General features: G+C 35.7%; 1 protein-coding gene across 2 annotated transcripts in view; it reads right to left on the minus strand.

Moving 5' to 3' along the window:
* Window positions 1-492: 492 nt before the first annotated feature.
* CPEB2 (cytoplasmic polyadenylation element binding protein 2) overlaps window positions 493-23,017 on the minus strand; it is a 56,740-nt gene continuing 34,215 nt past the window's right edge. For both annotated transcript variants that reach the window (XM_052780455.1, XM_052780454.1), the window contains 6 exons: window positions 21,025-21,195; window positions 19,297-19,386; window positions 11,658-11,776; window positions 11,251-11,365; window positions 9,185-9,366; window positions 493-4,458 (listed from right to left, as the gene is read on the minus strand). In XM_052780455.1, coding sequence (XP_052636415.1) covers window positions 4,231-4,458; window positions 9,185-9,366; window positions 11,251-11,365; window positions 11,658-11,776; window positions 19,297-19,386; window positions 21,025-21,195 — 905 coding nt within the window. In that variant the 3' untranslated portion in view covers window positions 493-4,230. The remainder of the gene's footprint in view (window positions 4,459-9,184; window positions 9,367-11,250; window positions 11,366-11,657; window positions 11,777-19,296; window positions 19,387-21,024; window positions 21,196-23,017) is intronic.

Raw genomic sequence — 23,017 nt, forward strand, 5'->3', positions numbered from 1 at the left:
TTGGCCTGGTTTCCTCAACGACTGGAGCCTCTTTGCGCACTAGGAAGGATGGCAAATAGCCTTAAGACAGTCCTTCAGTGAATCATACTGAAGAATTTCCTGCACGGAAAGGAATTTTTTAGTGTTGCAAATCTGGTAGATAGGTATTTGTGCTGCCCAAAATCTGCAGAAACATGGATGGAAAGGATATAGTCGGGACAGTCAAGGGCAGGAGTGTGGGGGGATGTAAAGCAGAGTTATCTGAGTATCTAAAATGAGTACAATTCTCAGTAAAAACCAGGAGAGAGTCCTGCTTAAAAAGCTGAAAGATACACTGTTTGTAGAGTTTAGAAGTTCCTTCAGTCATCTGGGAGAGAGACAATAGCAGGACTTTAATCTGCACCAAAGTCGGCCTTCATATTTTTCCTGAGATTGAGTGATTGCTCTTCCGTTTTAATAATTAACACAGCATTTTGTTAAAGAGTTGCACAAGACACAAAATTACAAAAGAAATGTGCCAATAACTTAATAGTTTATTAGTCAGTCAACAATATTACAAATATTTAAAAATTACTTAATATAAATAGTTGGCAGCAAACTATTCCATTACAGAGTTAAATTACCAGTACAACAGACAGACTGGAGATTTAGACACCTGGAAGATAACAGTAAAACAAACTAAAATATTTAACAAAAAATTTTAAGCTGAAGGCGATTACCTAGTGTCCATAAAAGCATGGGTTCTCTTTTTATTTAGAAAAAAATAAAAAACTGCTTTAACACCCCATTAGGAATACAAAATAAAATCAACTGAAAATATTAATTTGCATATCAAAGAACCATTTATAATTACAATCCAAACACTCCATAAACCACTTGTGCGATTCTATACAGAAACTCGGAATTAGAAACTAGTTGCTTTAATATTACAAAGATTTCAGCTCCAAAAATAATTCAACATAAAATAAACTTTAGCAATTAGCGTCATAAAATTATATATTTCCACATAAAAATACAAAATAATATTAATGACAAGAATATGAAAAATTATTCCAAGTATTTTACTACTATTAAAATAAAATAAAAACCAAAAAAACAAAATAGAAATATGCATGAAAAAAGTCTCTCCTTTTGTTAGCAAAACACTATCCAAAATAACTACAATCATTTACATCAGTACAAAGATTTCTGGATTTAAAAAATAGTTGCAATGACAAAAGGGGTATCTTTTCTGACAGTAAAAAATGACACTGTGGATAAAATCTGCAAAATATGCAATGAAAAAAATAAATTTGCATTAAAAAGGTTTACACTGTTATTTTTTTATACAAACATTAGAAACAGTATTGCACATCACAACACAGAATCGAGGTTAGTCAGCCTTCCAAAATGTGTTATATTCAAGTTTTGTAGCATCTTTGAGGAGAGGCTTTGTGCAGCCAGATGCAACAGGGATAAAATATCAAGTGTTTTCCATACACAAATATATAAATGCTAAATGTTTCCTTCTTAACAAAAAGTGTGGATTTTTAAAGTATTTTTTTTTCCTCCACAGTCATACTCATGGGCAGCAATATGCACATTTGGGGAACAAAAGTGAAGAAGCTTTAAAAATACAAAAATACAATCAAACTAACTAGCAATCTTCTACAAAAATAGTAAAATAAATATGATCTGTAAAAAAAAAAAATCAAATACAGTGTTCAACAGTTAGAAAATAAGAACTTAGTAGATAAAAAAAGAAAAAAAAAAAGAAAAGAAAAAAAGGAGGTCGTGCAGGGTACGATAACCATAAGTTGAATTGCTCCAGAAATGAAGTGACAAGTAAAATCAGACATTTCAGTCATTTTTACCCATGCCAAAAAAGGGCATCCCTGTTTCGTCCCCCTGTGACTTACTTATGCAGTTCCATTTAAACAGGGAAAGCAATTTTCAACATCTCCAATTATGTCAATTTTTTACTATTTTCATATTAGTGTTCATTATTTAATATATTTAAAGGCTCTTCAATTTTAAACATTAAGCAGAAAATATGAAAATAAAGTTTAAAAAAATCTGCAGAATTAAATTATATCTAAATAATTAACATTGCAAAACTACTGATTTCTTTTCTAAATTCCAAAAATTGAGGTATAGCAAAGGAGATGTCATCAGTCAAAAAAAGTGTGCCTTAAAATAGCTGACTGTTGGAAAAATCTCTCACAGAGATATAAAAATAGTGCATAACAAATGTCAAAATGGATCAAGGTTTGGCAGGGTTAAGGTTAGAAAAGAATACTCCAAAAAATCTGGAGGATCATGGTTAGGTAACAAATAGGGAACATTGACAAATAAATTAGTAAAAAGCTCTTCTTAAAACAGCATCAACTTTAAACATTAAAAACTTGAACCACAACCACAATAAAACAGCAGAGTTAGACATGAACCACATATTGTACAGTACAAAAAAGCACACCGTAGACAACCAATATAAGATCAACACTTTGCTTACATGAAGGATTGTCCCAAGGGATCGTAAAGAACAACACCCTTGTAATTTCAACTCTAGCATCAGGCTCTTAATTCTGCATTACAACATTTACCGTTGAGTGCTTGCTTAGACTGCAGAATAACTGTTTGTTCTGTTAAAAAGTAGGGGCTAGTTGCATTAAAAATGCTCTGAGATAGACAAAAACACTGCTATGATTTTCTTCTAGTGTTCAGTTAAATATTGCCTCTGTCCTAACTACGTTTGTTTTTCAAAATCTGCAAGCAATGTCATTACTAGAACTCCTTCATTAAAATAAAAACACTATCCTTGACTGTCAAGTAGCTACTTTTCATGCAACAGTGACCCCAGTTTGACAGAAGACCACAACGCACACAGGTCAAACATGTAAGCAAGAGTTTTTAAGCCAAATTTCACTGTTGTCTTAAAGGTAAAATTTAGTTTGTTATGCAACTAGCCGTCTGTATATTACACCTTCTCCATTTTGACTTTACTTAGATTTAATTTCTAAAGCATTATGCATTCTTTATATAAGTCTATTTTTGTATGCATTTGTCATGGGTTTCACATTTGGTGACTGGTTAGCAGTGTGCTGGCCATCTTTGGTTTGTAGAGGAAATCTTAACCATGAACAATCAAGGGGGCTTAAAAGAATTTTTTAAATGCTAGCTTTTTACTCAAACTTGTATCTATACTACGTCACGCCACATTAAGTAGAAGCACACATCACAAAATTGCACAGGGATTACAATATTACATCCAGTCTGCATAAAATTGAATTCCACTACTGACCAGGTCACAAAATGGCTGCACTTTCTAGTCTAAAACTAATTTGCATATTGTACACATGTAGGACATTTTTTTACTTCAGTCACAATAATGCATGCAAGTTTGTTTTTTGTAACAAATTTTGTAAATTTGCTCATGCTACCTAGTTTCAAGAGAGCCTTTTTTGAACATTTGCAATAACTCACCTCTTGTTAATTAATAGTTCTAGTGCATGCATATGGTGTATACAGGTAAGTAAACATGCAATTTTTTCACATTCTAAAACTATGGCAGTTTAGGCCATATTGTGCTGCCTGCATTTAATCTGTAATGCAGTGTGTCTTAAACGTTTCAATCCCGTATTAATAGGTGGCATTACACATAACACCTATATAGCAGCAAAGCTAATACAGCTTGTGATTAAAAATGTTTAAAAATAGCTAATAAATCAGATTATCTTGAGGTATTATTTCTTGCAAGTCAAAATGGAGAGCAAAAAATCAACCCTAATTTTTAGTTTATGTATACACTGAAAATAGCAACAACAATAAAAATAAGCTTTTTGTAGCAGACATATTCCATCTTCACTATTTTGCTACCTTTGGTAAATTACTGGGGCAGATCTTGAAGTTAAAAACCCATGTTTAGAAATAAGTGCACGCTTCACCCACTAAATATAGCAGCAGACTGTGTGCCCCTACGCAAAAACATTCTCATATCTAGTTTTAACTTTACATATAAAAATAACTTGGAGAAAATACAAAAAAACATTTTATTTTAACATGAAAATATCACAAAAATTAGTAAGCCTGAGATGTAGGGTTTTGGTGAAAAACAAGAGGCTTGTAGTGTTTTGGCTGCTGATAAAGATGCATGTATTGATAGCTGGGGTGAAAAGCAGAAGAATGCACTTATTTCTTCTGCATGTCAGTATCTTCAAACACAGTAAGCCACATGCACCCTTCTTTCCTTATGTAGATGCTGGTTCACCATGTTTAATTCCAGCGGAAGTGGATCTGACGTGGGCGGTCAGCCCCCTCCTTTACCAATGGCTTATGGAATTCACGTCCTGCACGAGAGTGGATATTTGCCCAACAAAACTCACAGTAATACTGCAGGCAAGTGACATTGGCACAAAAGAAAGGAGCAAACTTTCCACCGCATCGTGCACCCTGGCATTCATCACACATCTGGTCATCCAACACATATGGCTTTACCTCCACCTGTTGGAGTAAAACAGAAACGATTCTAGTTAATACCTATTCCTACTTAAAGTTATACGAGGACATTCAGGTTTTTTCTGGTTTAAAAAACCCCACAAACAGAAGTATGAAATCAGACCTGTTAATGCCTTTATCTAACTAATCAGTTATTATTCTTTATTATTTATCAGCTACGGATCTATCCATACAGTAAGCAGAACACTTCAAGGCAGATCTTTAGAAGTACACTATATGTGTAATAAATAGCTACATCAGAACCTCCTGTAATTTATTCTGGAAGGATGTTCTTGGCAAATGATAACACGGAAGTATGTAGAGAAAACAAGCAAACAAGCCCAGAGGTCTCCCAACTAATCTCATCAGCTCCCAAATTTACATGACATCCAATTCTATACTGTTTAGCAAAAAATAATTGAACTTACAAGAATGTAACCATTTATACATTAACCTTTTTTAAAAAAATAAGTCTCTGCATGTACTGCTTTTGTGTGCAAATTAAAAGTACTTTCTGCAGGCTGGAATACAGATCTTTTAGCACTCCTGTTCCCCATAAATTCACTCCCTATTTCTAAAATATGGTCAAATGTGGAGCTACAGATTTTGGTCATCTATTACTTTCCCTTCTTGTGGCTTTGAGCTGTACAGAAATTTGTATTCAATGTATTTCTGAAAATATTTTTAGAACACCATTTTGCAAGTCTACAGACTGCTAGAAACACCTGTCTTATACAGCTTCTTTCTCCCAAACTCATCTGACTGCCAGAGTGGAAAAGTGGCAGGAGTCCAGTGGTAAATTTGCATTATGTCTTTGTGTAACTGAACTGTTACAGACTGCGATCAGACAGGAAGAAGAACTTCATAATAAAACACAAAATGAGTTGACTCCATCATTAAGGAATGTATTGTTGTCTTCCACATTTTCTTCACTTTTAAAGATAGTATTTTCTGCATTTTGTTAGCAAAAAGAGTTATTCCAGTTCATACTAAAACTCACTACCGTAAGAGATTTTTTTTCTGAGATACTATTATCTGAGAAGAATGCTATGTGTAGACATTGACTTTATGTACTTTACTCAGGCAGAATATATTTGAAATAATAAGAACTTTAAAATGCTATTTTTTCCATTGTGTCTCCAGAGGAAAAAAATTACACATACAGCTACCCACGCAAAAGTTTTACAGCAGAATAGTCTTCATGTTCTTAGCTTCAGAAGCAGAGGTCATACTTGTCATGTCAAACGCATCTATGTTTGAAATAAGAGTATGCTTCTTCCAGTAATCTATATGCAGTACAAGCTCTACTTCTTATTTCATTACAACGACCTGCCTTATCACAAATTACACTCCAACTTTCCAATAAACAGGTACCTTATGCAGTAACTGTGTTCGTGGTTCAGAATTACTGAAAGCATGAAGCAGCATATATTTCAAGCTTCGGTGCATTAATGCACCAAGATTGGTATGAAGATGATTTCAAATGTATTAAGAGAAACACTTTGGGGAATGCAAGTATTACATGAAGTGGATGAAGACTGCTGACATATGAAAGTTAACAACATTTTAAGGAATTGTTCGGAGCTGAAACTCAAAATGAGTTTCAAGGAAATGTTTGGAGCTGAGCTTTCATATATGCTAAAACAGGACAAGGAGCACTTTACTGAAGAAAAACATCTGTTAAGAGAAACTAAACATATCTACACATCAAAAGAACTGGAGAGAAGCTGCAGAGTACTTAAGAAGGAAGAAGTTAAGATCACAGACAATGTTTGTTAAGTGACTGTGACACTGAGATTTCCAATTAAGGTAGGAAATGGTATGTGCAAAAAAATGCTATAAATACTTTGAACTGAAGTTCAGAAGGATAAACAGGTGAACTGCAAAATTTAGCAATGAAAAAAGACTTTTACACAGACAAAACTGGTTATGAAAAGAATGTGAAAGGACAGCAGACCTACATAAACTGGATATAACTGGTATAGAAAGGCTACACTAAGGTAAAGGGTAGGAGAACAGCCTGCCTCTCAGATTTCAGTGAAATATGCAATATGTTGCTTTATTGGCCAGCGTAACACCGACATCTCAGATGAAGGCAATACCCAAAGTAGGACTATCTTCCTCATTTACAAAACCAGTGGTTTACAGATTTATACTAACTGCTTGCTCATCTATAAATCAGCAGTAATACTGATTTCAGAGTATTTTCAGAGCCTGTGTATAACTCCATGGAGCAAAACCCTATTTCTGAAAATAGCTTTTTTCATACTTTCAGAAGCACCTAAGAGTTAAGGTGTTCCCTAAAAAGGTGTTCTCTATTACTCCTCCATAACACAAATAACTGGGTTGTATAAATATACAAAATTATATAAATAATGAGGACTGACCATAGGATTTAATTAGAGAAGATGATATAAAAAATAAAGATTAAAACCCCTCTGAAATAAATAAAGAAGTTTAAAGACAAATTTATTAAAATACTTAGATTTAGCATAGCTGTATTTTGCAAGTGAAACATCTCAGGAGTAGCACACATTTTTAAATACAAGAAAAACCAAGGATGCTAATAAAAATGCCAAAATTCCAAATTTAAGAGAATACTTGAGTCAAGCAAATTAATTTTCAAGAATGAAAAAAGCAACACTAAAGAAAGAACACAAATTATAACAACCAAAAAAGAAACTGTGAGGATTCAGATATTTAAAGAGAAAGCATAGATCTTCCTTCTCTCTCTCCCCTAACCTCTCCAGCCCATGAACAATTATCTACAGATACTAATTATACTTGTTTCTTCCCTTTTTTTTTTTTTGTAATCATGACTGAAGAAATCATTTGACTACTGTTTCTATAAATTAAGTCTCATGGATATAACTCAAATGCTGTGCTTCTGAATCTAGTATTTGGGGTAGATTTTGTGGGTTTTTTTCCCTGTCCGAGCTCCAAGAGGCCTGCAGCACATGCCCACTGTTTTACTGGAGATTTACTGCTCATCCCCCTTTAAGTATTTCAGTGTTATATCACACATTAACAAGTTATATCCCTTTCTCAGCAAACAGCAAGCACTGCCATTTCAGATGCCTGCTCAGCATCCAAAGAGCCCTTAAAATCTCTGGTGACCTATCATAAAAAAAACAAAACAACAAACCAACGTACTTGGAAATGCAGCCTTCAAAGGCAGATTCGTGCCTGCCTTTCTCTTATGAGATGGCACTGCCAGTCTACCACATGCTCTGCTACTGCAAAGGACGCTCCCATGGGAAGAGGAGGACCAAGATAAAAGTGTCTCCTAGTTTACAGGGTTCAAGTCTGTGTCTCCCACCTTGGAGGGAGAACTAGTTTGGATGGGACCCAACCATCCACCTCTAATTTTAAAGTTAGGTCACTTCACAGCCAAATGCACTATAGACGGTTCCTGAAACACACTAAGCTATACCCAATTCTGAAGCTAAATGACCCATCTAGCTTTTCTTTAGAAGGAGTTCTGGATTCTGGTCCTTACTCCCATTTTGTCCAAATACTCAAATGCAAGATGATTAATAGTTCTATTTCCCTTCATGCAGTCACAGTGTCAAGGCCATTTTTCCTGTTATGTAATTAGCCAAAAGGTAGAGCTAAAAAGTTAAATTAGCTAAATTTAGCTAAAAGCTAAAAAGCTATATTAGTCAAAGTCAGCTGCAAGTCACAAAGACAGCAATCCCACCAGAAAAACGTAGCTGCCACATCTTAACGTGAAGCCTAGTTTCCTACCCACATTCAGACCCACTCATCCTCTGGAAAGGACCATGTTTGGGGATTTCAGCTCACTAGGCAACTGGTATCTGAAAGACAGGTGTAAAGCTGTATTACTCTGTCTATTTGAAAGGAGAGAAGCACATGCTACCTCCCTACAGCAGACTTTTGTTAACCATACTACTTTCTTTTCCCCATGTCTTTCATCTGTAGAGGAGACTGGACCTTGAACTACTTTACTTACTCAACCCTTCTTCCTCTAAGACTTTGTTTTTTTTTTTAAAGAACATCTATTAATACCAGTGACTACCTCTGCAGCTCTTGACATCAAAACTAGTGACACTTAAAACTGACATAATTTAGATGCCAGTTTTCTTTGCTACTCTTATACTTCTAATTAGGAGTAATGAAGATGACTAGTCTTCTTACTGAAAGTTAGTTTTGCTTTAGCTAGCAATAAGCATCTGTAGCAACCAGAAATGTATATCAGTAAGTACTTAGAAGACTCTCTCAAACAGAAAGGATAAGACATTTAGTATTTTAGGTGTTGAGCTTGATTTTCTGAAGTGCTGAGCACTGACAATTATGGCTGAAATTAAGGGCAGCTGCAAATATAAAGCTAATCTGAAACCCATGAATACTAGAGTTTCCTATGAATGACAGAGGAATTATCACAGTTATTTGGTTTCATTAGAACAAGGGAGAGAAAAAGATTTTCAAGCCCTTTGCCCATACGCAACAAAACCAGGAACTCCAGAATGGAAAGAACATATGGTCTAACATATGTCCAAGGAAGAAACTGCTGCTCTGTGGAATGCATGTTGTTCATCTGGGGGCATTCACGGTTTAGCTCTTGGAACTAGTAGAGTTACAGGAATACTAAAAGAAATGTAGAAGCTGGCATGAAAGCAAATCAAATGCAATGTTACCACACCCCAAGAAGTTCCTTTATAGATCATCACTCTCATGTTTATTTATTTTTTTAAATTTCTGTATAACTTACTCGTTTATCAATATCGCCATGCTGAAGTTGAACAAACCGAGCACTGATGGCAGCAATATAACTCTGCTGATTGGAAAAAGCAACACGTCCAGCACCTTTTGGGTATTTCAGCTCAGGGTCAGTATCAATTCCTGCGTAACAAACTCCACCATAGAGACGGTCCATGATCATAGCCAATTCCACTATTAAGAAACAAAATAATGTTCATTTAAACTGTTCTTACAGAACAAACTTTGTATAATATACTTGTATTTTAAAATGTTAGAAAAGTTAAATTTAATAATTAATTTTGCAACAGCTGATGTAACAGTAATAACAAGAAATATAAAAACATATTAAATAAGCTATGAAATACTCAGCAGACAGATCTTTCACACTGTGGGTACATATATCCAAGGAACAATGGAACTGTAAGTCCTTGCAGTCCTTGATAACCTGAACTGAAATTCCAAGGCAGTTTTTTTCAGGGGATTACAGCAAAAGACTTTTTGGGCAGGCATGGAATGTAAGCTGTATAAAATATATCCACGTGCCACAAATTCCTTGGTACATGCTCACTGGCTGTCCTAACACTCTATGTCCTACTTGAATTTAGAGATGTAGTTGGCATCTTTTTCATCAGCCACACAGAGCTTGATTATCTCTACAGTGCTACATTTACCAGAGATACTGAAGTTCATAGAAACAAAAATCCCAAATTTTACAAATCAAGTATTTTAGCAATCCTCTAGTAAAATTTTATACTGAATTCAGTTTTGCAATTCATTTAGGTGGAAAATACTATTTTTTTCAGAATTAGTATCCTCTGTATTAGGGTATAAAGGTCTCAGCAGTCATTAATATTTAACAGTTGTTTGAAAAGTCTCCTAAAGTTTTACTGCTTTTGTGAAGTCATGATTCTTATTTCACAATGCCATAAAAAGTTTCATTTCCACATATACAGGGCATTTGAAAGCTAAACATAAGAATGCATCCATTAAATTTATCACAGACATTCAGCACAGTAATCTGGAGTATTTGGACTGAATTTGAAGAAAAATTTATCTGCAGTTGGAACATACTGTGTTTATGCTCATTTACAGAGCTTGTACTACAGTCAAAAGTACAGTCTTAAAAGTAAAATAACAGAAAAGCTTGAGCATTGCAGGTCCAAGATAGAATAATTTAAGATTCTTTATACCCCAAATTTGCACTATCACTTCTTGGTTCTCCTACATCTTCCATCTGATAGCTCATCTTTCTTTAAGAATAAAATTCATTATGAACTATGGAAGACTGATGAAGTCCAGGAGTCATTCTAATAGAAGATGGGATTTGAACCACTGTATGTTATGCTTCTACTTCCAACATTCACTTCAACCTACTTACTAGAAGGCCACCATAAAATATTGTAAAAGGCTACTGCAGTCAATCTCACAAGCAGACTGTCCAGGTTGTGGATCAACCATTTCTACAGCTACAGAAACATTTCATTTTTCCTTCATGCACTCTGACAAAAGTCTAGAAGGAGTCCTGCAATCTCATATAGTGTTGTGCCATACAGACTGTGCTAGCTCTCTGAATTTCTTCCTTTTTTCCTCTATTCCTACTTCTTCATCACCTGTGTTTTTGCTTTTTCCGTATTAGCAAGAGTAACTGCAACGTGATAGCAGTAGAAGAGCAACTAATGCACAATGACAAGCAAGTACAAATAGAGCTCCACATACTCATGGACCATGGCAGAGAAGTTTTCATAGCATTATGTTAAAAACAAACTCTTTTGTGACATAGTTTACACTACAGTTTGCTAGTATAATCAAAATCTTTTTTACAGCTTTAGACATGTAACAGTTTCCAGTAAATCTCGATGATGAACAGTGATTTATGGCCAAAGCCAGGTGAAAACAGTTACTAGAGAAATGTAAGAAAACACGAATATTGTACTGTGGTTATAACTATCATGACAGTCTTCTATTTTTCTATGTATATATCTATATCTATCCATATGTAACTATACAAAGGTATGAATGGTTCAAATTATTTCCAATAATCTCCTACTTTTAAGAATAGCCACAGATTATACTCACCAGCTCTTAATGGTCTAGGGACTCCTCCAACAAAAATTGTTTTTCGAGGATCAAGCGGCTGGGAACCATCCATCACAAAGTCACTATCACTTAGATTCCAGGGACGGATCTGAACCTATTAAATTGGGAAAGAAAATAGTATGCTACTTTAAGTTTCACTACATTGTGGATGTATGTTCATCAGCCTATATAAACTGTCAGTCGTAACCCCATTAGTTTAGCATGTCTCGGTGCTTTGTTTTAATCCTATTAATTCAAAACACTACAATTTTAAAATCATCCAACTGTTCCAGATGTTGAGCTCTGCCAACAGTAGTTTGCTTTTGATTATTTTCATCGTCATCATTTCAAATGCAGCTTTAGACAGATGGCAGCTATAGCCTGCAGGCCATCTACTGTTTACTTACTGGCTTGTCCTTGATGGTAGGACTGGAAACACATAGATAGAGCTTTCCATCTTCTTCAATGCAGGCGTCAATCAGGGCCTGAACAGAACTCTCTTCTTGGAACAGGAGGAACGCATAACCTAGAAAAAAATCCAAACCACCTGATATTTTTTCTCCTATCTTTATTTTTCTTAATCATCTTTGCCAGTGACTTTTCCATACAAATATGTTTACTCCAAAAATAAAAGAAAGTCAAACCAATTCTTTGTTATTAGTCATCTTCTTTAACTATGTACTACCTTGCCATGATCAACAGAACTTCTATTCTTAAAATAATTGTCAAAAGAGACTAATAACCAAATAAAAGCAAACATGTCTGCTCTATCATGTACTGGAAGTCTAGGCTGAGCATAATTCATTGGCAGCAATGGACATTATACAATGAAAATCCGACTTGGCACAAAGGACTAATCTCTATTCTAGAGATTAGATCAAAGTACTTTGTTACATAAGTGACCCAGCAAACCTCCCAAACACTACAAAAATAGGAATTAAAATGCTTGTTTAATGCTACAGTAAAAACAGACAGTTAGACAAAGAACCTTACACATTAAAATACTTTTAACAGTTACAGTATAACGATACATACAAAATTTGTTACTTTACAGGTGCCTGATAGTGCAATTAGGGTTGTATTCTAAAATGAACTTTAAAAGGACCATAAATCCACATTTCTTTCTGAGATTACTACCAAGTGTGGAATTTTCACACCAAGTTATTTTATTACTTGGATGGAAAAGTAAATGCTGAAGCAGCTGCCCTAGAGTGGGCTTGGCAAGAGGGAGCATGGCTGCTTTATCAAGCCTTTTGGAAATCATACTGTATTTCTGAGAGAAGCTAGTTAACCACTGGCAATTTCTTACTGCAAACAGACAGTATAGGTCGTCATCAAGGCAAAGATGGAAGGGTGCATCTTGAAGAGCATTCAAGAATCAATGTGTTAAGAAGAATATAAAATTAGAGAAACAAATGCATGACTGATTTGAGATACATGGGAACAAAAGCAGGATTTAAAGAAAAAGCTGTAAGGCCTATACTGGTCTTTCTAATACCTTGTACCTCATTTCTTACCCCTCATACCATGGTTCTATCACAGCTACCTACAAGGGACACATGACAAGGTTTTATGTAGTCTATATTTTTATGTAAATCTTATTTAGTTTCTTAACAAATATGCTGAAGGGAATCTTTGGACTTGGGCTGAAGCATTTCCTTGTGAAGCCCATTTTTCATTGCTGAACACTATTTTTTAGTGACAACCTATTTAACTTAAGCTTAATTAGTAACTAGCTAGATTCAAAATCTGTTTTAATCTTTCAGTATTTATCTTAGAATTTAAAATCCACATCTTACCCATGCAAAACTTACTCACTGAATGAAGGAATGTGCAGACTGGCATAGGTAAGTGAGACCAGACCCATGTAACTGTCCTTACTTGTGTGGAAGCCAGGGACACAGATTCCTGTTTGAATGGAGAGCTCAGTACAAGAGTGATGGGAGTGCAAAAACTTGATTAATCAAAGGGAGGGCTAAATGCACATGATACTGACCAAGGGATCGGACATACAAAATAAGACGCACAGCCAGAAGTAAAATATTTTGCCAGATGCTGATTTTCCATCAGTTCTTATCCTAAAGCAAATCAAGGGTACTGCCATATAGCTCCAGATACATAAGTATGGTCAGTGTTTCCACAAGATCTACCACCTGTATGTCTGCACCTATTAATATGCTTAACTGTGGCAGCTTGTAAAAAGATATAAATTTCAAATACAAGAACTTGATGAGGGAACAATTAGGATTACTATATCCTACCACACCTGAAATAAAAGGAAAGCAATAACAAAACTATATGTTAATACTGCTTTCTCAACGTTATCTGCGAAACATGTACTCATGCCTGGGTTCATCCCATTTAGTTTTAAGCATCAGACAGGCTTGTGTCATAAGCTTAGCTGTACCACTCCCCCTCTGAAGAAAGAGAGGACGTTAGGGTATAGTCTGTACTATCAAATTGGTCTGGCTGTAGTTTTGCTCCACAGCTCTGGTCCTTCAATAATTTACAATGCATTTCAGTTTGCTCCCCAAGTCTAGCCTGGAGGAAAATAACCGGTTCTCTTGATGAAGAAAACTGACTAGAGAAGGTAATTTGCTCAGGTCCCACATTTTATAGCCATATACAGAGACAGCCAATTCCTTCCAAAGAATGCTAGACTTGCACAGTCTGCATACAAACCACTTTCCATCACTTGCTCTGGAGCAGGGTGCACTTCCTGGCACAAATCAATTATACGTCAGCCATAGACTTCTCCAAAGAACACCAGTTATATAGGCAACCAGCCTATATTAATTAGCTAGAAAGTGTTTGCAAAGGGAAATTACACTCTTATCTTAGGTATTTCATTTAGACATCATAAATTAGGCCTCTTCTTGTTACTACAGCTACCACATGCCAACAACTGTGTGGCACAAACTTTATTCTTATCCCTTCCTGCTTTCTCAATATATGCTTTTATTGGATTATTTTTCACCCCAACATCTGTAACTCATGAACTATTGTGGATGTTTAATGTCTGCAAAGCTAGTATGGTGGTGGTAAGCCAAGTGAGTTAAGTATGATGAAAAATATTAAGTGCCTAACTAGTGTTTTAGGAGTAGTACTGAACTACAATTACCATGCGTCACAGTGAAACATGGTGGGGAGGTAGGGTGAAGAGTAGGAGGTGTTTTACTTACTACAAAACAGCCTAACTCCCTAGGTTTCTTGGTTTCTTGGTGTATCATATCAGTCATTTAACTTTAACAGCTTCACATGCAATAGCAATGCAAGTCTAAAGCCTGTTGACAATGGAAAAGCAAAGCTACTCTAATAGTTTTCTTTGAAGGAAGCTGCTTCATACCTTTGGGTCATATGTATACCACCAGCAGCAGGTCATGATCAGATATTACTTGCCAAGAGACAAAGCTTGTATGTTTTGTACATATTTCACAAGGTGAAAAGTATTAGATGAAGCACAGTCTTATAAAAATTTCTTGTTCATGGGCATCTCTACCAGAATTTATCCCTCCTGTGCAAGACAAAGTTAAGGTAACCCCTGCTAGTGGTTATCATTTGACTAAATTCTTCTGCATAACACTGGAACTATTACAAATACGTCTATTTTCAAAGGCACCCGGTGTGGGTGACTTTGATAATACTTGTCCTCAGAAAATTACCTCAAATAATAAACAAATCTTTCTGGAGATAATTGGCTTTAGAAATACATTCCCTGATATCTAAAGATACTGGTTATAGTCATCCTTACTCTGAGCTGACATCTCTTTTAATGAAACAAGACTAAGAAATTAAATATTTTTTCTTTTTAATGTATTGGGTCAGCACTGGAAACAGAAAGCCCATCAGATAAGTTTGAAGAGTCCTAGCTGTATTACAAATTAAACCTTTTCATTTTTTGTGCTTATTACATAAAAAACAAATCAAAAGCAAAGCATTCTTGACTAGATTCACACTGGTAGCTAACATGATTTTCTGAGCAAGATATAATTTCTTTATTTCATAGTAATATGAAAGTTTACCAGAAGGAGAAGGGACACTTCTTCTGCTATGCATACTCTGTGTAGAAATCAGAGAGCAGCTTTACTTCTATCAAACTCCAGTTAACTCCTATCACTAGTGACTTAGGGAAGGAGTCAAGAAAATTAGCGCAAGCCAGCATGGCACTGTCCATGCCAGTCAGTACAGCTGTATTTTGTTTTGGGGTTGGTTCCTCTACTGTCCTGACAAGACTGTCCCCAGGGGAGACTAAATGGCCTCAGTGCAGTGCAATTCTTGCACCCAGAATGCTGCACCTTAGCTTAAATCAGAAGAATCAGTGTAAACTGCAGGTTAATACAGACAATGGATCTACATTTGATGATGGGAGTAATTCACATTTGGGAAGGACACACAACATTTAATCTATTCCTCTTTAAAGAGATCTCATCACCATATTAATTAAATTTAATCTTTAAAACATAAGTCTTTCACTTGTTCAGTTTAGTCATATTTGATGGAGAATTAGCTCCAAAATACACCTGAAGTGAAAAAACACAGGCTGTTAGAATTGTAATGTAGCTATTAGCTGAGGCACTTTTGAGTAGGGGGGAGCAGGATTCACTTCAAGATCCAAGCGCCTATTTCCATATTTCTGCAATGACTGTGTTTAAGCTCCTACTGTAGTACAGAGATCCAGTTAATGTAGTCAGTGGTGACTGGACAGTTACTCAGCTGACCAAGTGGGACACGGAGGTGTCTAGCACATTTACCCTCTATACGACTTTGCCTAACCTTCAGCTGGTGCTCCAGAATGGCACGGGACTTCAACAGGTTCCGCGCCACATTTGCGAGACCTGTGTAAATCTTTTAGATGTCCTTGGTTTGGGTAAATGAATCAAGCTCAATGTGCTTATGTTACGGTGACCTGAATAGCCCTCTATATTCCACTGACTGTATTGGCCAGATTCCCATTGATTAAAGGAAGCTTAGACACTAAACACACATGAAGACACCTACAGTTCCTTGCCTGAATCCAGAGTTCAATCCTACCCAGTGTGATCAAATAAGCTGGTAACAAGTTAAACAGAACTTGGATGGACATGGGGTTTTGCTTCTGAAACTAGAAACCGAACATTTTCAACCTAATTTTTTCAGTCAATTCCAAATTAGCAGTTAAGAACCTTGAATAAATGAAGCTACTGCACAACTGCTGTATAGTAGGCAACAGAAACACCCAGACAATTAGAAAAGGCTGGAGATACTGTCCTGTTTAAATCAGATTATCCTCCATTTGATACAGATTATAAATAGTACAGAGCACAGAAACAACTGGGCATATTTTGAAAGGCCTTCTTTGGATTTGCATATCCTCATGGCGCCATTTTTTTGAGAGCTTCATTATTATAGGAAGGAGTCCTCACCTCAGCAAGTTGCTTTGGACATGTGTATTGTTTCATAAATAAGTATATTTGCCAACTACATAATAACAGGAGTTATGATAAACAGTGGCAAGTCAGAAAGGAAGGAATTCTCCATTACAGTTGCCAGATCGCTTACAGACTTTGTACTTTGATCTCAATTTTTTTCTGCTTCAGAACAGAGTTTCCTTGTAAGATTAGTGTGAAGTTTTTAAAATTCCTGTTTTCTTTGGGCCTAATTTTGTGGTGAACCAATACAAAATGTAATTAGTTAAGAACAAGCAGTTGGTGTTTCTCAGGAGGCAGCCGGCCCTGATAGATCAGGGCACTTTTTGCATTTCTTCAAGCAAGGAAATACTTATTATGAACTTGGCCTTCCCTCAGGTCTTTTTGTAAGCAGAGAGCCTGGAAGGAACCACAGCCTGGAAAACTGAACAAGAGTAAAAAAAAAAAAAAAAAAAAATAGCAGGCTGTATCTCTTCACCACAGAGAAGACTATTGCATAAATCAGTCCAGAACTGGGCAATGCTAACACGTCTTTGGAAAGTAACACTATGTCAAATCTCTAATGAGACTGAACAAACAAAAATTTATACACTGAATTGACTCCATGCAGAGTGACAAATTAGAAATTGGAGACTAAAAGTAAAAAAAAAAAACCCAAACAAAAAACCCCCAACTGCTTGGGCTAATACAGTATGTATTTCTAAACGGCTAATTACTGATCAATCTCAAAGCATTCTTAGTATTTAGCCTATCTTTAGCAGTTTCAGACATCTTATTAAATATGTGTATACGTGGTTCTTGCCTGCACATGTGAGTAACACCTAAGACAAATTTTTTAGAAATTCTTCTACAAAATAATCATGGGCCGTATCTATTGCACTGAAGAAAACAGATATAAACACAGTAATATTCAGCAGTTAATAGTAAGCTATATTTCCAGAGCATCTACAAAGAGAAACCTACACTGTATTTTAAATGTGTTAGGCTACATTACAAAACAATATTGAATAATGTAGTAAACTGAAAATTAGAATAAAGTTTTAAGACTGAAGAACAGTAAGTGCTATTAAATTTCAAATAAGTATCAGTTAATCATGGGAAATCAACTTAACACTTAGTTTGCAAGTGTTTCCTAAATTAATTAGATCAACAGACTGAAGTTCTTCCATTTATATTCTCTGCTTTTAAGAAGCTCTGCTTATAAGACAGAGTTTTGTTGTTTGTTTGTTTGGTTTTTTTTTACTGTGGCAATTATAAATATTCCAATTATATCAAAAAGCTTTATTAAATGAGGAAGTCTGGAAATATATCCTTAAGATGTTCAGATGCTGAGACACGACTATCTCCTTGGAAATGAATGCCAGAATCCATTCCTTTCAGGTAAGACTATGTTACATCTTCCCTCTTCCATATATTCATCACAGACTCTGTGAGATGCATGTTCCTCAAAGAGTTTCTCAAGAATTTCTCTTGGTAATTTATGAAGAGATGCACTCCTTAGGATAATCAAATTTAACTTGACAGTAGCTTTGTGTATTAGGCTGACAATCAAAAAAGCCAAAGGCTCTTTGTTTGCCTTTTAGAATTTCCATGCAGTGTTCATAAATACTATTCAAATACTTTCAATTCCATTTCCCACTCTTTAAAGGACCCATTTGGGATAATAATCCTGTCTTCTTCCCAGCATAGATGGTCAGATAAATAAATGAAGAATCAGTTTATAAAGGCACTATACCTAGAATCATAGAATCATTTAGGTTGGAAAAGACCTTCAAGATCATCGAGTCCAACCATCAACCATGCCCACTAAACCATGTCATGAAGTGCCTTGTCTACGCGCTTTTTGAATACCTCCAGGGATGGTGATTCAACCACTTCCCTGGGCAGCCTGTTCCAATGCCTGACAATACCTACTTTTGTCGCTTCCAGGGAAGGAATGAATTGCTGCATTCTCTACAAAATTAATAATTTCTTCATTGCTTTCGTATCTGGATCAGATTTTTGCATTTATTTTATATGTACCAATACATGATTGTACATGTACAGAGATATGCTACATAATTTAATTATGTAATGTACAGAATGGCTTTTCCAACACTTTGTAAGTGATATTAAAAAATCTAGTCTAACAGCAACACTAGAAATAGTTAAAAATCAGTATTTAATCATTTATCAAAAAAGATAATTAGTGCTTCAATAGCAAGTTCACATCCTAAAACTGAAATAAACATAACATTGATTATCTTGATCAGATACCCAAATGCATACTTCTGAATCCTGCCTGTAACTTCCTATGAAATTTTTTATCTCAGATTTAGTCTTAAAAATTTCTCCAAATTTCTGTTTTGGAAACCAGATAGAAATACAAATACAGAATTCAGGATTAATGACACATACAACTATATAACGCTGATCTGATATATGGGAAATCAGAATATGGAAGATCCTTCAAGAGTCCAGCACTGAATCAGGCACGTTACTAAAATAACACTCTCAGGTTTTAGACTTCATATGTAAAGGAACCATATCTGAAACTGCATTGAAACTGTAGAATTAACTGTTCACATGGATTGTAAATTATATGAGACAGTTTCCCAGAGCAAGATTTGCACTCAGTGACAGGTCAAAACCTTCCTCTTACCTTTTGGTGGAAAATAGGACTTGCTTTCTGCTTTGTGAGGCCAGTCTACTACCAAAGGCCCAAATCGTCTGAAGCTAGCAGTAATTTCATCTAAAAACAGGTATAATAATAGTTGCAATTAAAATAAATGACGTAACTCAATGAAGAACTACTATCAAGCAAAGATCTTTGTTTCTAGCAAAGTTTGACATTTCCTGGAGAAAAAGGAACAAAACCCCAACTTTCGTGAACAAAACACTTAAAATAGACACATCTTCCAAAGGGTTAATTTTTACACAATATCTTTCTGGTGATTTTAAGCTTACATTTGTTTTTTATTGCTTAATAACAGGAGCATTTCAGAAGCATATGGGCAACTAAAGGCAGTGGTGAAAACTAGTGTGGTACTTCCTTAAATTCAGATTCTGGTTTGAACGCAATCAAAACAATTTACTGTGTAGTGATGTACAGTTCAGAGCTTTGTAGGTAGATACTCATATAATAAGTGCCACTACAATTAGCATGCTAGCAGTTTCCAGCAGATACCATGCACAGATCAGGCACAGAAACTTAAAATTGCCCATGTAGAGGTGTTTCTAACATAACCACAAATAGTCCTGTTGCAAGATCTACTGTGCCCCCTGCACAACTTTGTGATGTCTTTCTAGCCCAGCCACTCCTTCCTGTCATTGACCGGAAGAATCTTGGCCATGACAAAAACAATTAAACCACCCTAAGCTCTACAAGAGCAATAACTCATCAAACACAAATATGCTCCATTTCTTTCAGTCGCATCCTGCCATCAGCACATAAACAGGCAGGAAAGAAAGAAAATATACTTCCATGTGTCTTTGTTTAGCATTTGTATTAAAGGCAACAGTGCACATTTGAATTAGAAGCTAAGGTGCATCAAAAAAAGCTGAAGTATATTAAAATAAATCCCTTAGTACATTGCAGGACAGCATCACAACAAAGATGAAACCAAATTATGGTCGTTCCATGTCTGAAAGTTAATTAACCACAGTCGGCTTATTTGGTTTGCAAGTTACTCTAGGATTACAATGAACCTTGTAAAGGGACTTCTGTTTACATTACAAAGCTAACATGTAATTTACATTTATCTGCACAGGAGAAACTTAGTATTAAACAGCATGATTACTTCAAATCAGCACTACTGTACAAAGCAATTCCAATTGCATCACATAACAATCTGAGCTTCTGTGGTACATTCTATGTTCAATGCATCACAGAGTGCTCTGCCACTTGACCTTCTTCTGCCTTAGTTTCTCTATTTATGAACAGGAATAATATTAACCTTTCCAAACCTCTTCTGAGATCTTCAGGTAATAGTAAAGTAGAATTTAAAATTCAATTACTAATAGACATTTTCTATAAATGGAGAATAAAGCAGGCACTGACAGAGGACACTATGAAGGGCTAAGATGTATTTGAATGCAATATGCAAGGTAAGCAGTAACACCTATTCCAGGTATCACATGCAACTCTGTAATCTGCAAGTGCAGAATCAGACAAGTGAACCATCTCAAAACCAGAGGAGATGGATGACATCAAATGACATTAAGCTCCACATATCCATCAACTCTCATAAAAAATATATATAGTTGTAGCCTTTTACACCACAACATTATTTTGCTGGGTGGATTACTTCTACTACTTCATTTAGGTTTTTCAAAATCTCTCCTTCTCTCTCCCTCCAAACTTAGTTTGCTTAGTTTTCAGGCAGCTCACCTTCATCGATATCTGGCGGAAGACCTCCAACAAACACTTTCCGAGAAAAACGCTCAATTCGTTCTCCATTCTGATGAGCTGAATAGCAGGTAGGTGAATTCAAGACTCCAACTTGATCACTATGACCATCGTCCAGCAAACCATCATCTATTGGGAAGAGGGAAGAACGGCCTTAAAAAGAAAAGACAATAATATATATTAAAATAATTTTGTGGCAGTATGTGGTTATGTAATTTTAGGGAATGGGGTAATAGGAGTCTGGAAAGTAAAAATGAAAATACCACGGTATTAGAAAAGTACATATTAGTTTAAAGAAAAATTAAGAAAATGAAAAATGTATTAAACTTCAAAAAGGAGATTCAAGATTGCAAGCTGACATCACTTTAAGCATAATACTTCACACTACATTACACTGTAGTTACTCTGCTGTATCCAGTAGGAAAGTAGCAATTTGTTTTTAAATAAAGGGTCTTATTTATGAAGAGATCATATTAAGGGCTGCTTAAGTGAGTTTAATTAGTCTGCCTTTGGTTTAGCTTCAAGTTAAATTGGTAACTTCCATCACCTGAATGACTACTGCATGTCTAAAAAAATCTTACACTTTAATTGAACAGAGGGAAACAGAAAAAACATGTACACAGTAAGAAGTTTCTAACAGGTATGTTTTCTCTTCTCTTTTAAAGCTATCTGATGCTGATAATGTAAGAACAGATTTAATTTCTAAGAAAGCAAAAGAGAATTTTAATAAATGTGCAAAATGTAACACTTGAAAAATGAGTCACAGTGCTGATTTATCCTTCTCACTCTCAAATTTACCACAGTTTTGGAGGGAAGCCTTGTGGTGGTTCCTAACATGTAGCAATCTGCAGTAAGATTACAGTTACCCTGAAAAGCAAGTGTAAAATCTGAGAAGTTCACAGGATGGCTTTGCAAATGCAAACTGATCAAAACAGATGTATAGATGGCAGGAGGGAGTGAAAGCATGGTAATTGTGTCCCACTTATTTGCACCCTATTTCATATTTACAAATTTTAGAGAACTCCAAAATGAAAAGACTCGGAAGGCCAGGATATGCATCTTAGCTTATTCAAGATTGCTTTAGATTAGCAACATGAAGATTAATGAAGTTTCAAATTCAGAAGTCAGTCTTTCAACTGCAAAAAGCCCCAAAAGAAACACTTTTGTGAAGCAAAATAAATACCCCACATCACCATTTCTTCTGAAGTGCAGTTTTTCCTGTTTCTCTCTCACTCATTTTTTAAATAATTATTAATTAATTCAACTGCTTCCAAAAACAAGCAAGCAAACAAAACCAAAAAACAACCTAGCACACTTTTGGGAAGCAAGTTAATTTTGCATCTCAAACAGCCAACTTCTTCCAGATTCACCCACTGCAAACCCATACGCAGGAGCAGCAGGTCCCTGACAGCTGAGTCTGCAGTACCTTAGCTGTGAGCCATACTGCAGTCTAACTTTTGTCCTCTCTCAGGGGAATACTACCAGGAAAGCCCCATAGGAACACTCGCAGACACTGTGCTGATCAGCTAGGGGTGACAGCAGCATGAAAGCCATTCAGTTCCAGAAGACCATGTGAGAATCAAGTGCTTAAAGACGAGGCTGAAGAACAGACAGCAAACATCATGACCAATGACCTATGTTGTGGTAATGCCTAATGACCCTGATTTGGTATCTAAATCCATAATAAAAATATAGTACATCAAAAATACCAAATGAAAACACAAGATGATAGAAAACAACCAAACGTAATAAAATGTCATGAGGATCACAAAATAAAAGCAGGACCACAGGACTGTACTAAGTAACAAAGACTGTAACTACAACATATTTATGGTGGCATTTCACATTTGTGTCTTAAGTAGGCATCTGATGGAGTACAGCAAATGCAGAAAGCTGTAGCAGGCTCCTCCCTTCCATTAAGAATGGCGATACGCATGTTTGAGAATATGACTACTGGGGAGCAAGTGATGGCATC

The sequence above is a fragment of the Harpia harpyja genome, chromosome 2 (assembly GCF_026419915.1).
Source record: "Harpia harpyja isolate bHarHar1 chromosome 2, bHarHar1 primary haplotype, whole genome shotgun sequence".
NCBI lineage: Eukaryota > Metazoa > Chordata > Aves > Accipitriformes > Accipitridae > Harpia > Harpia harpyja.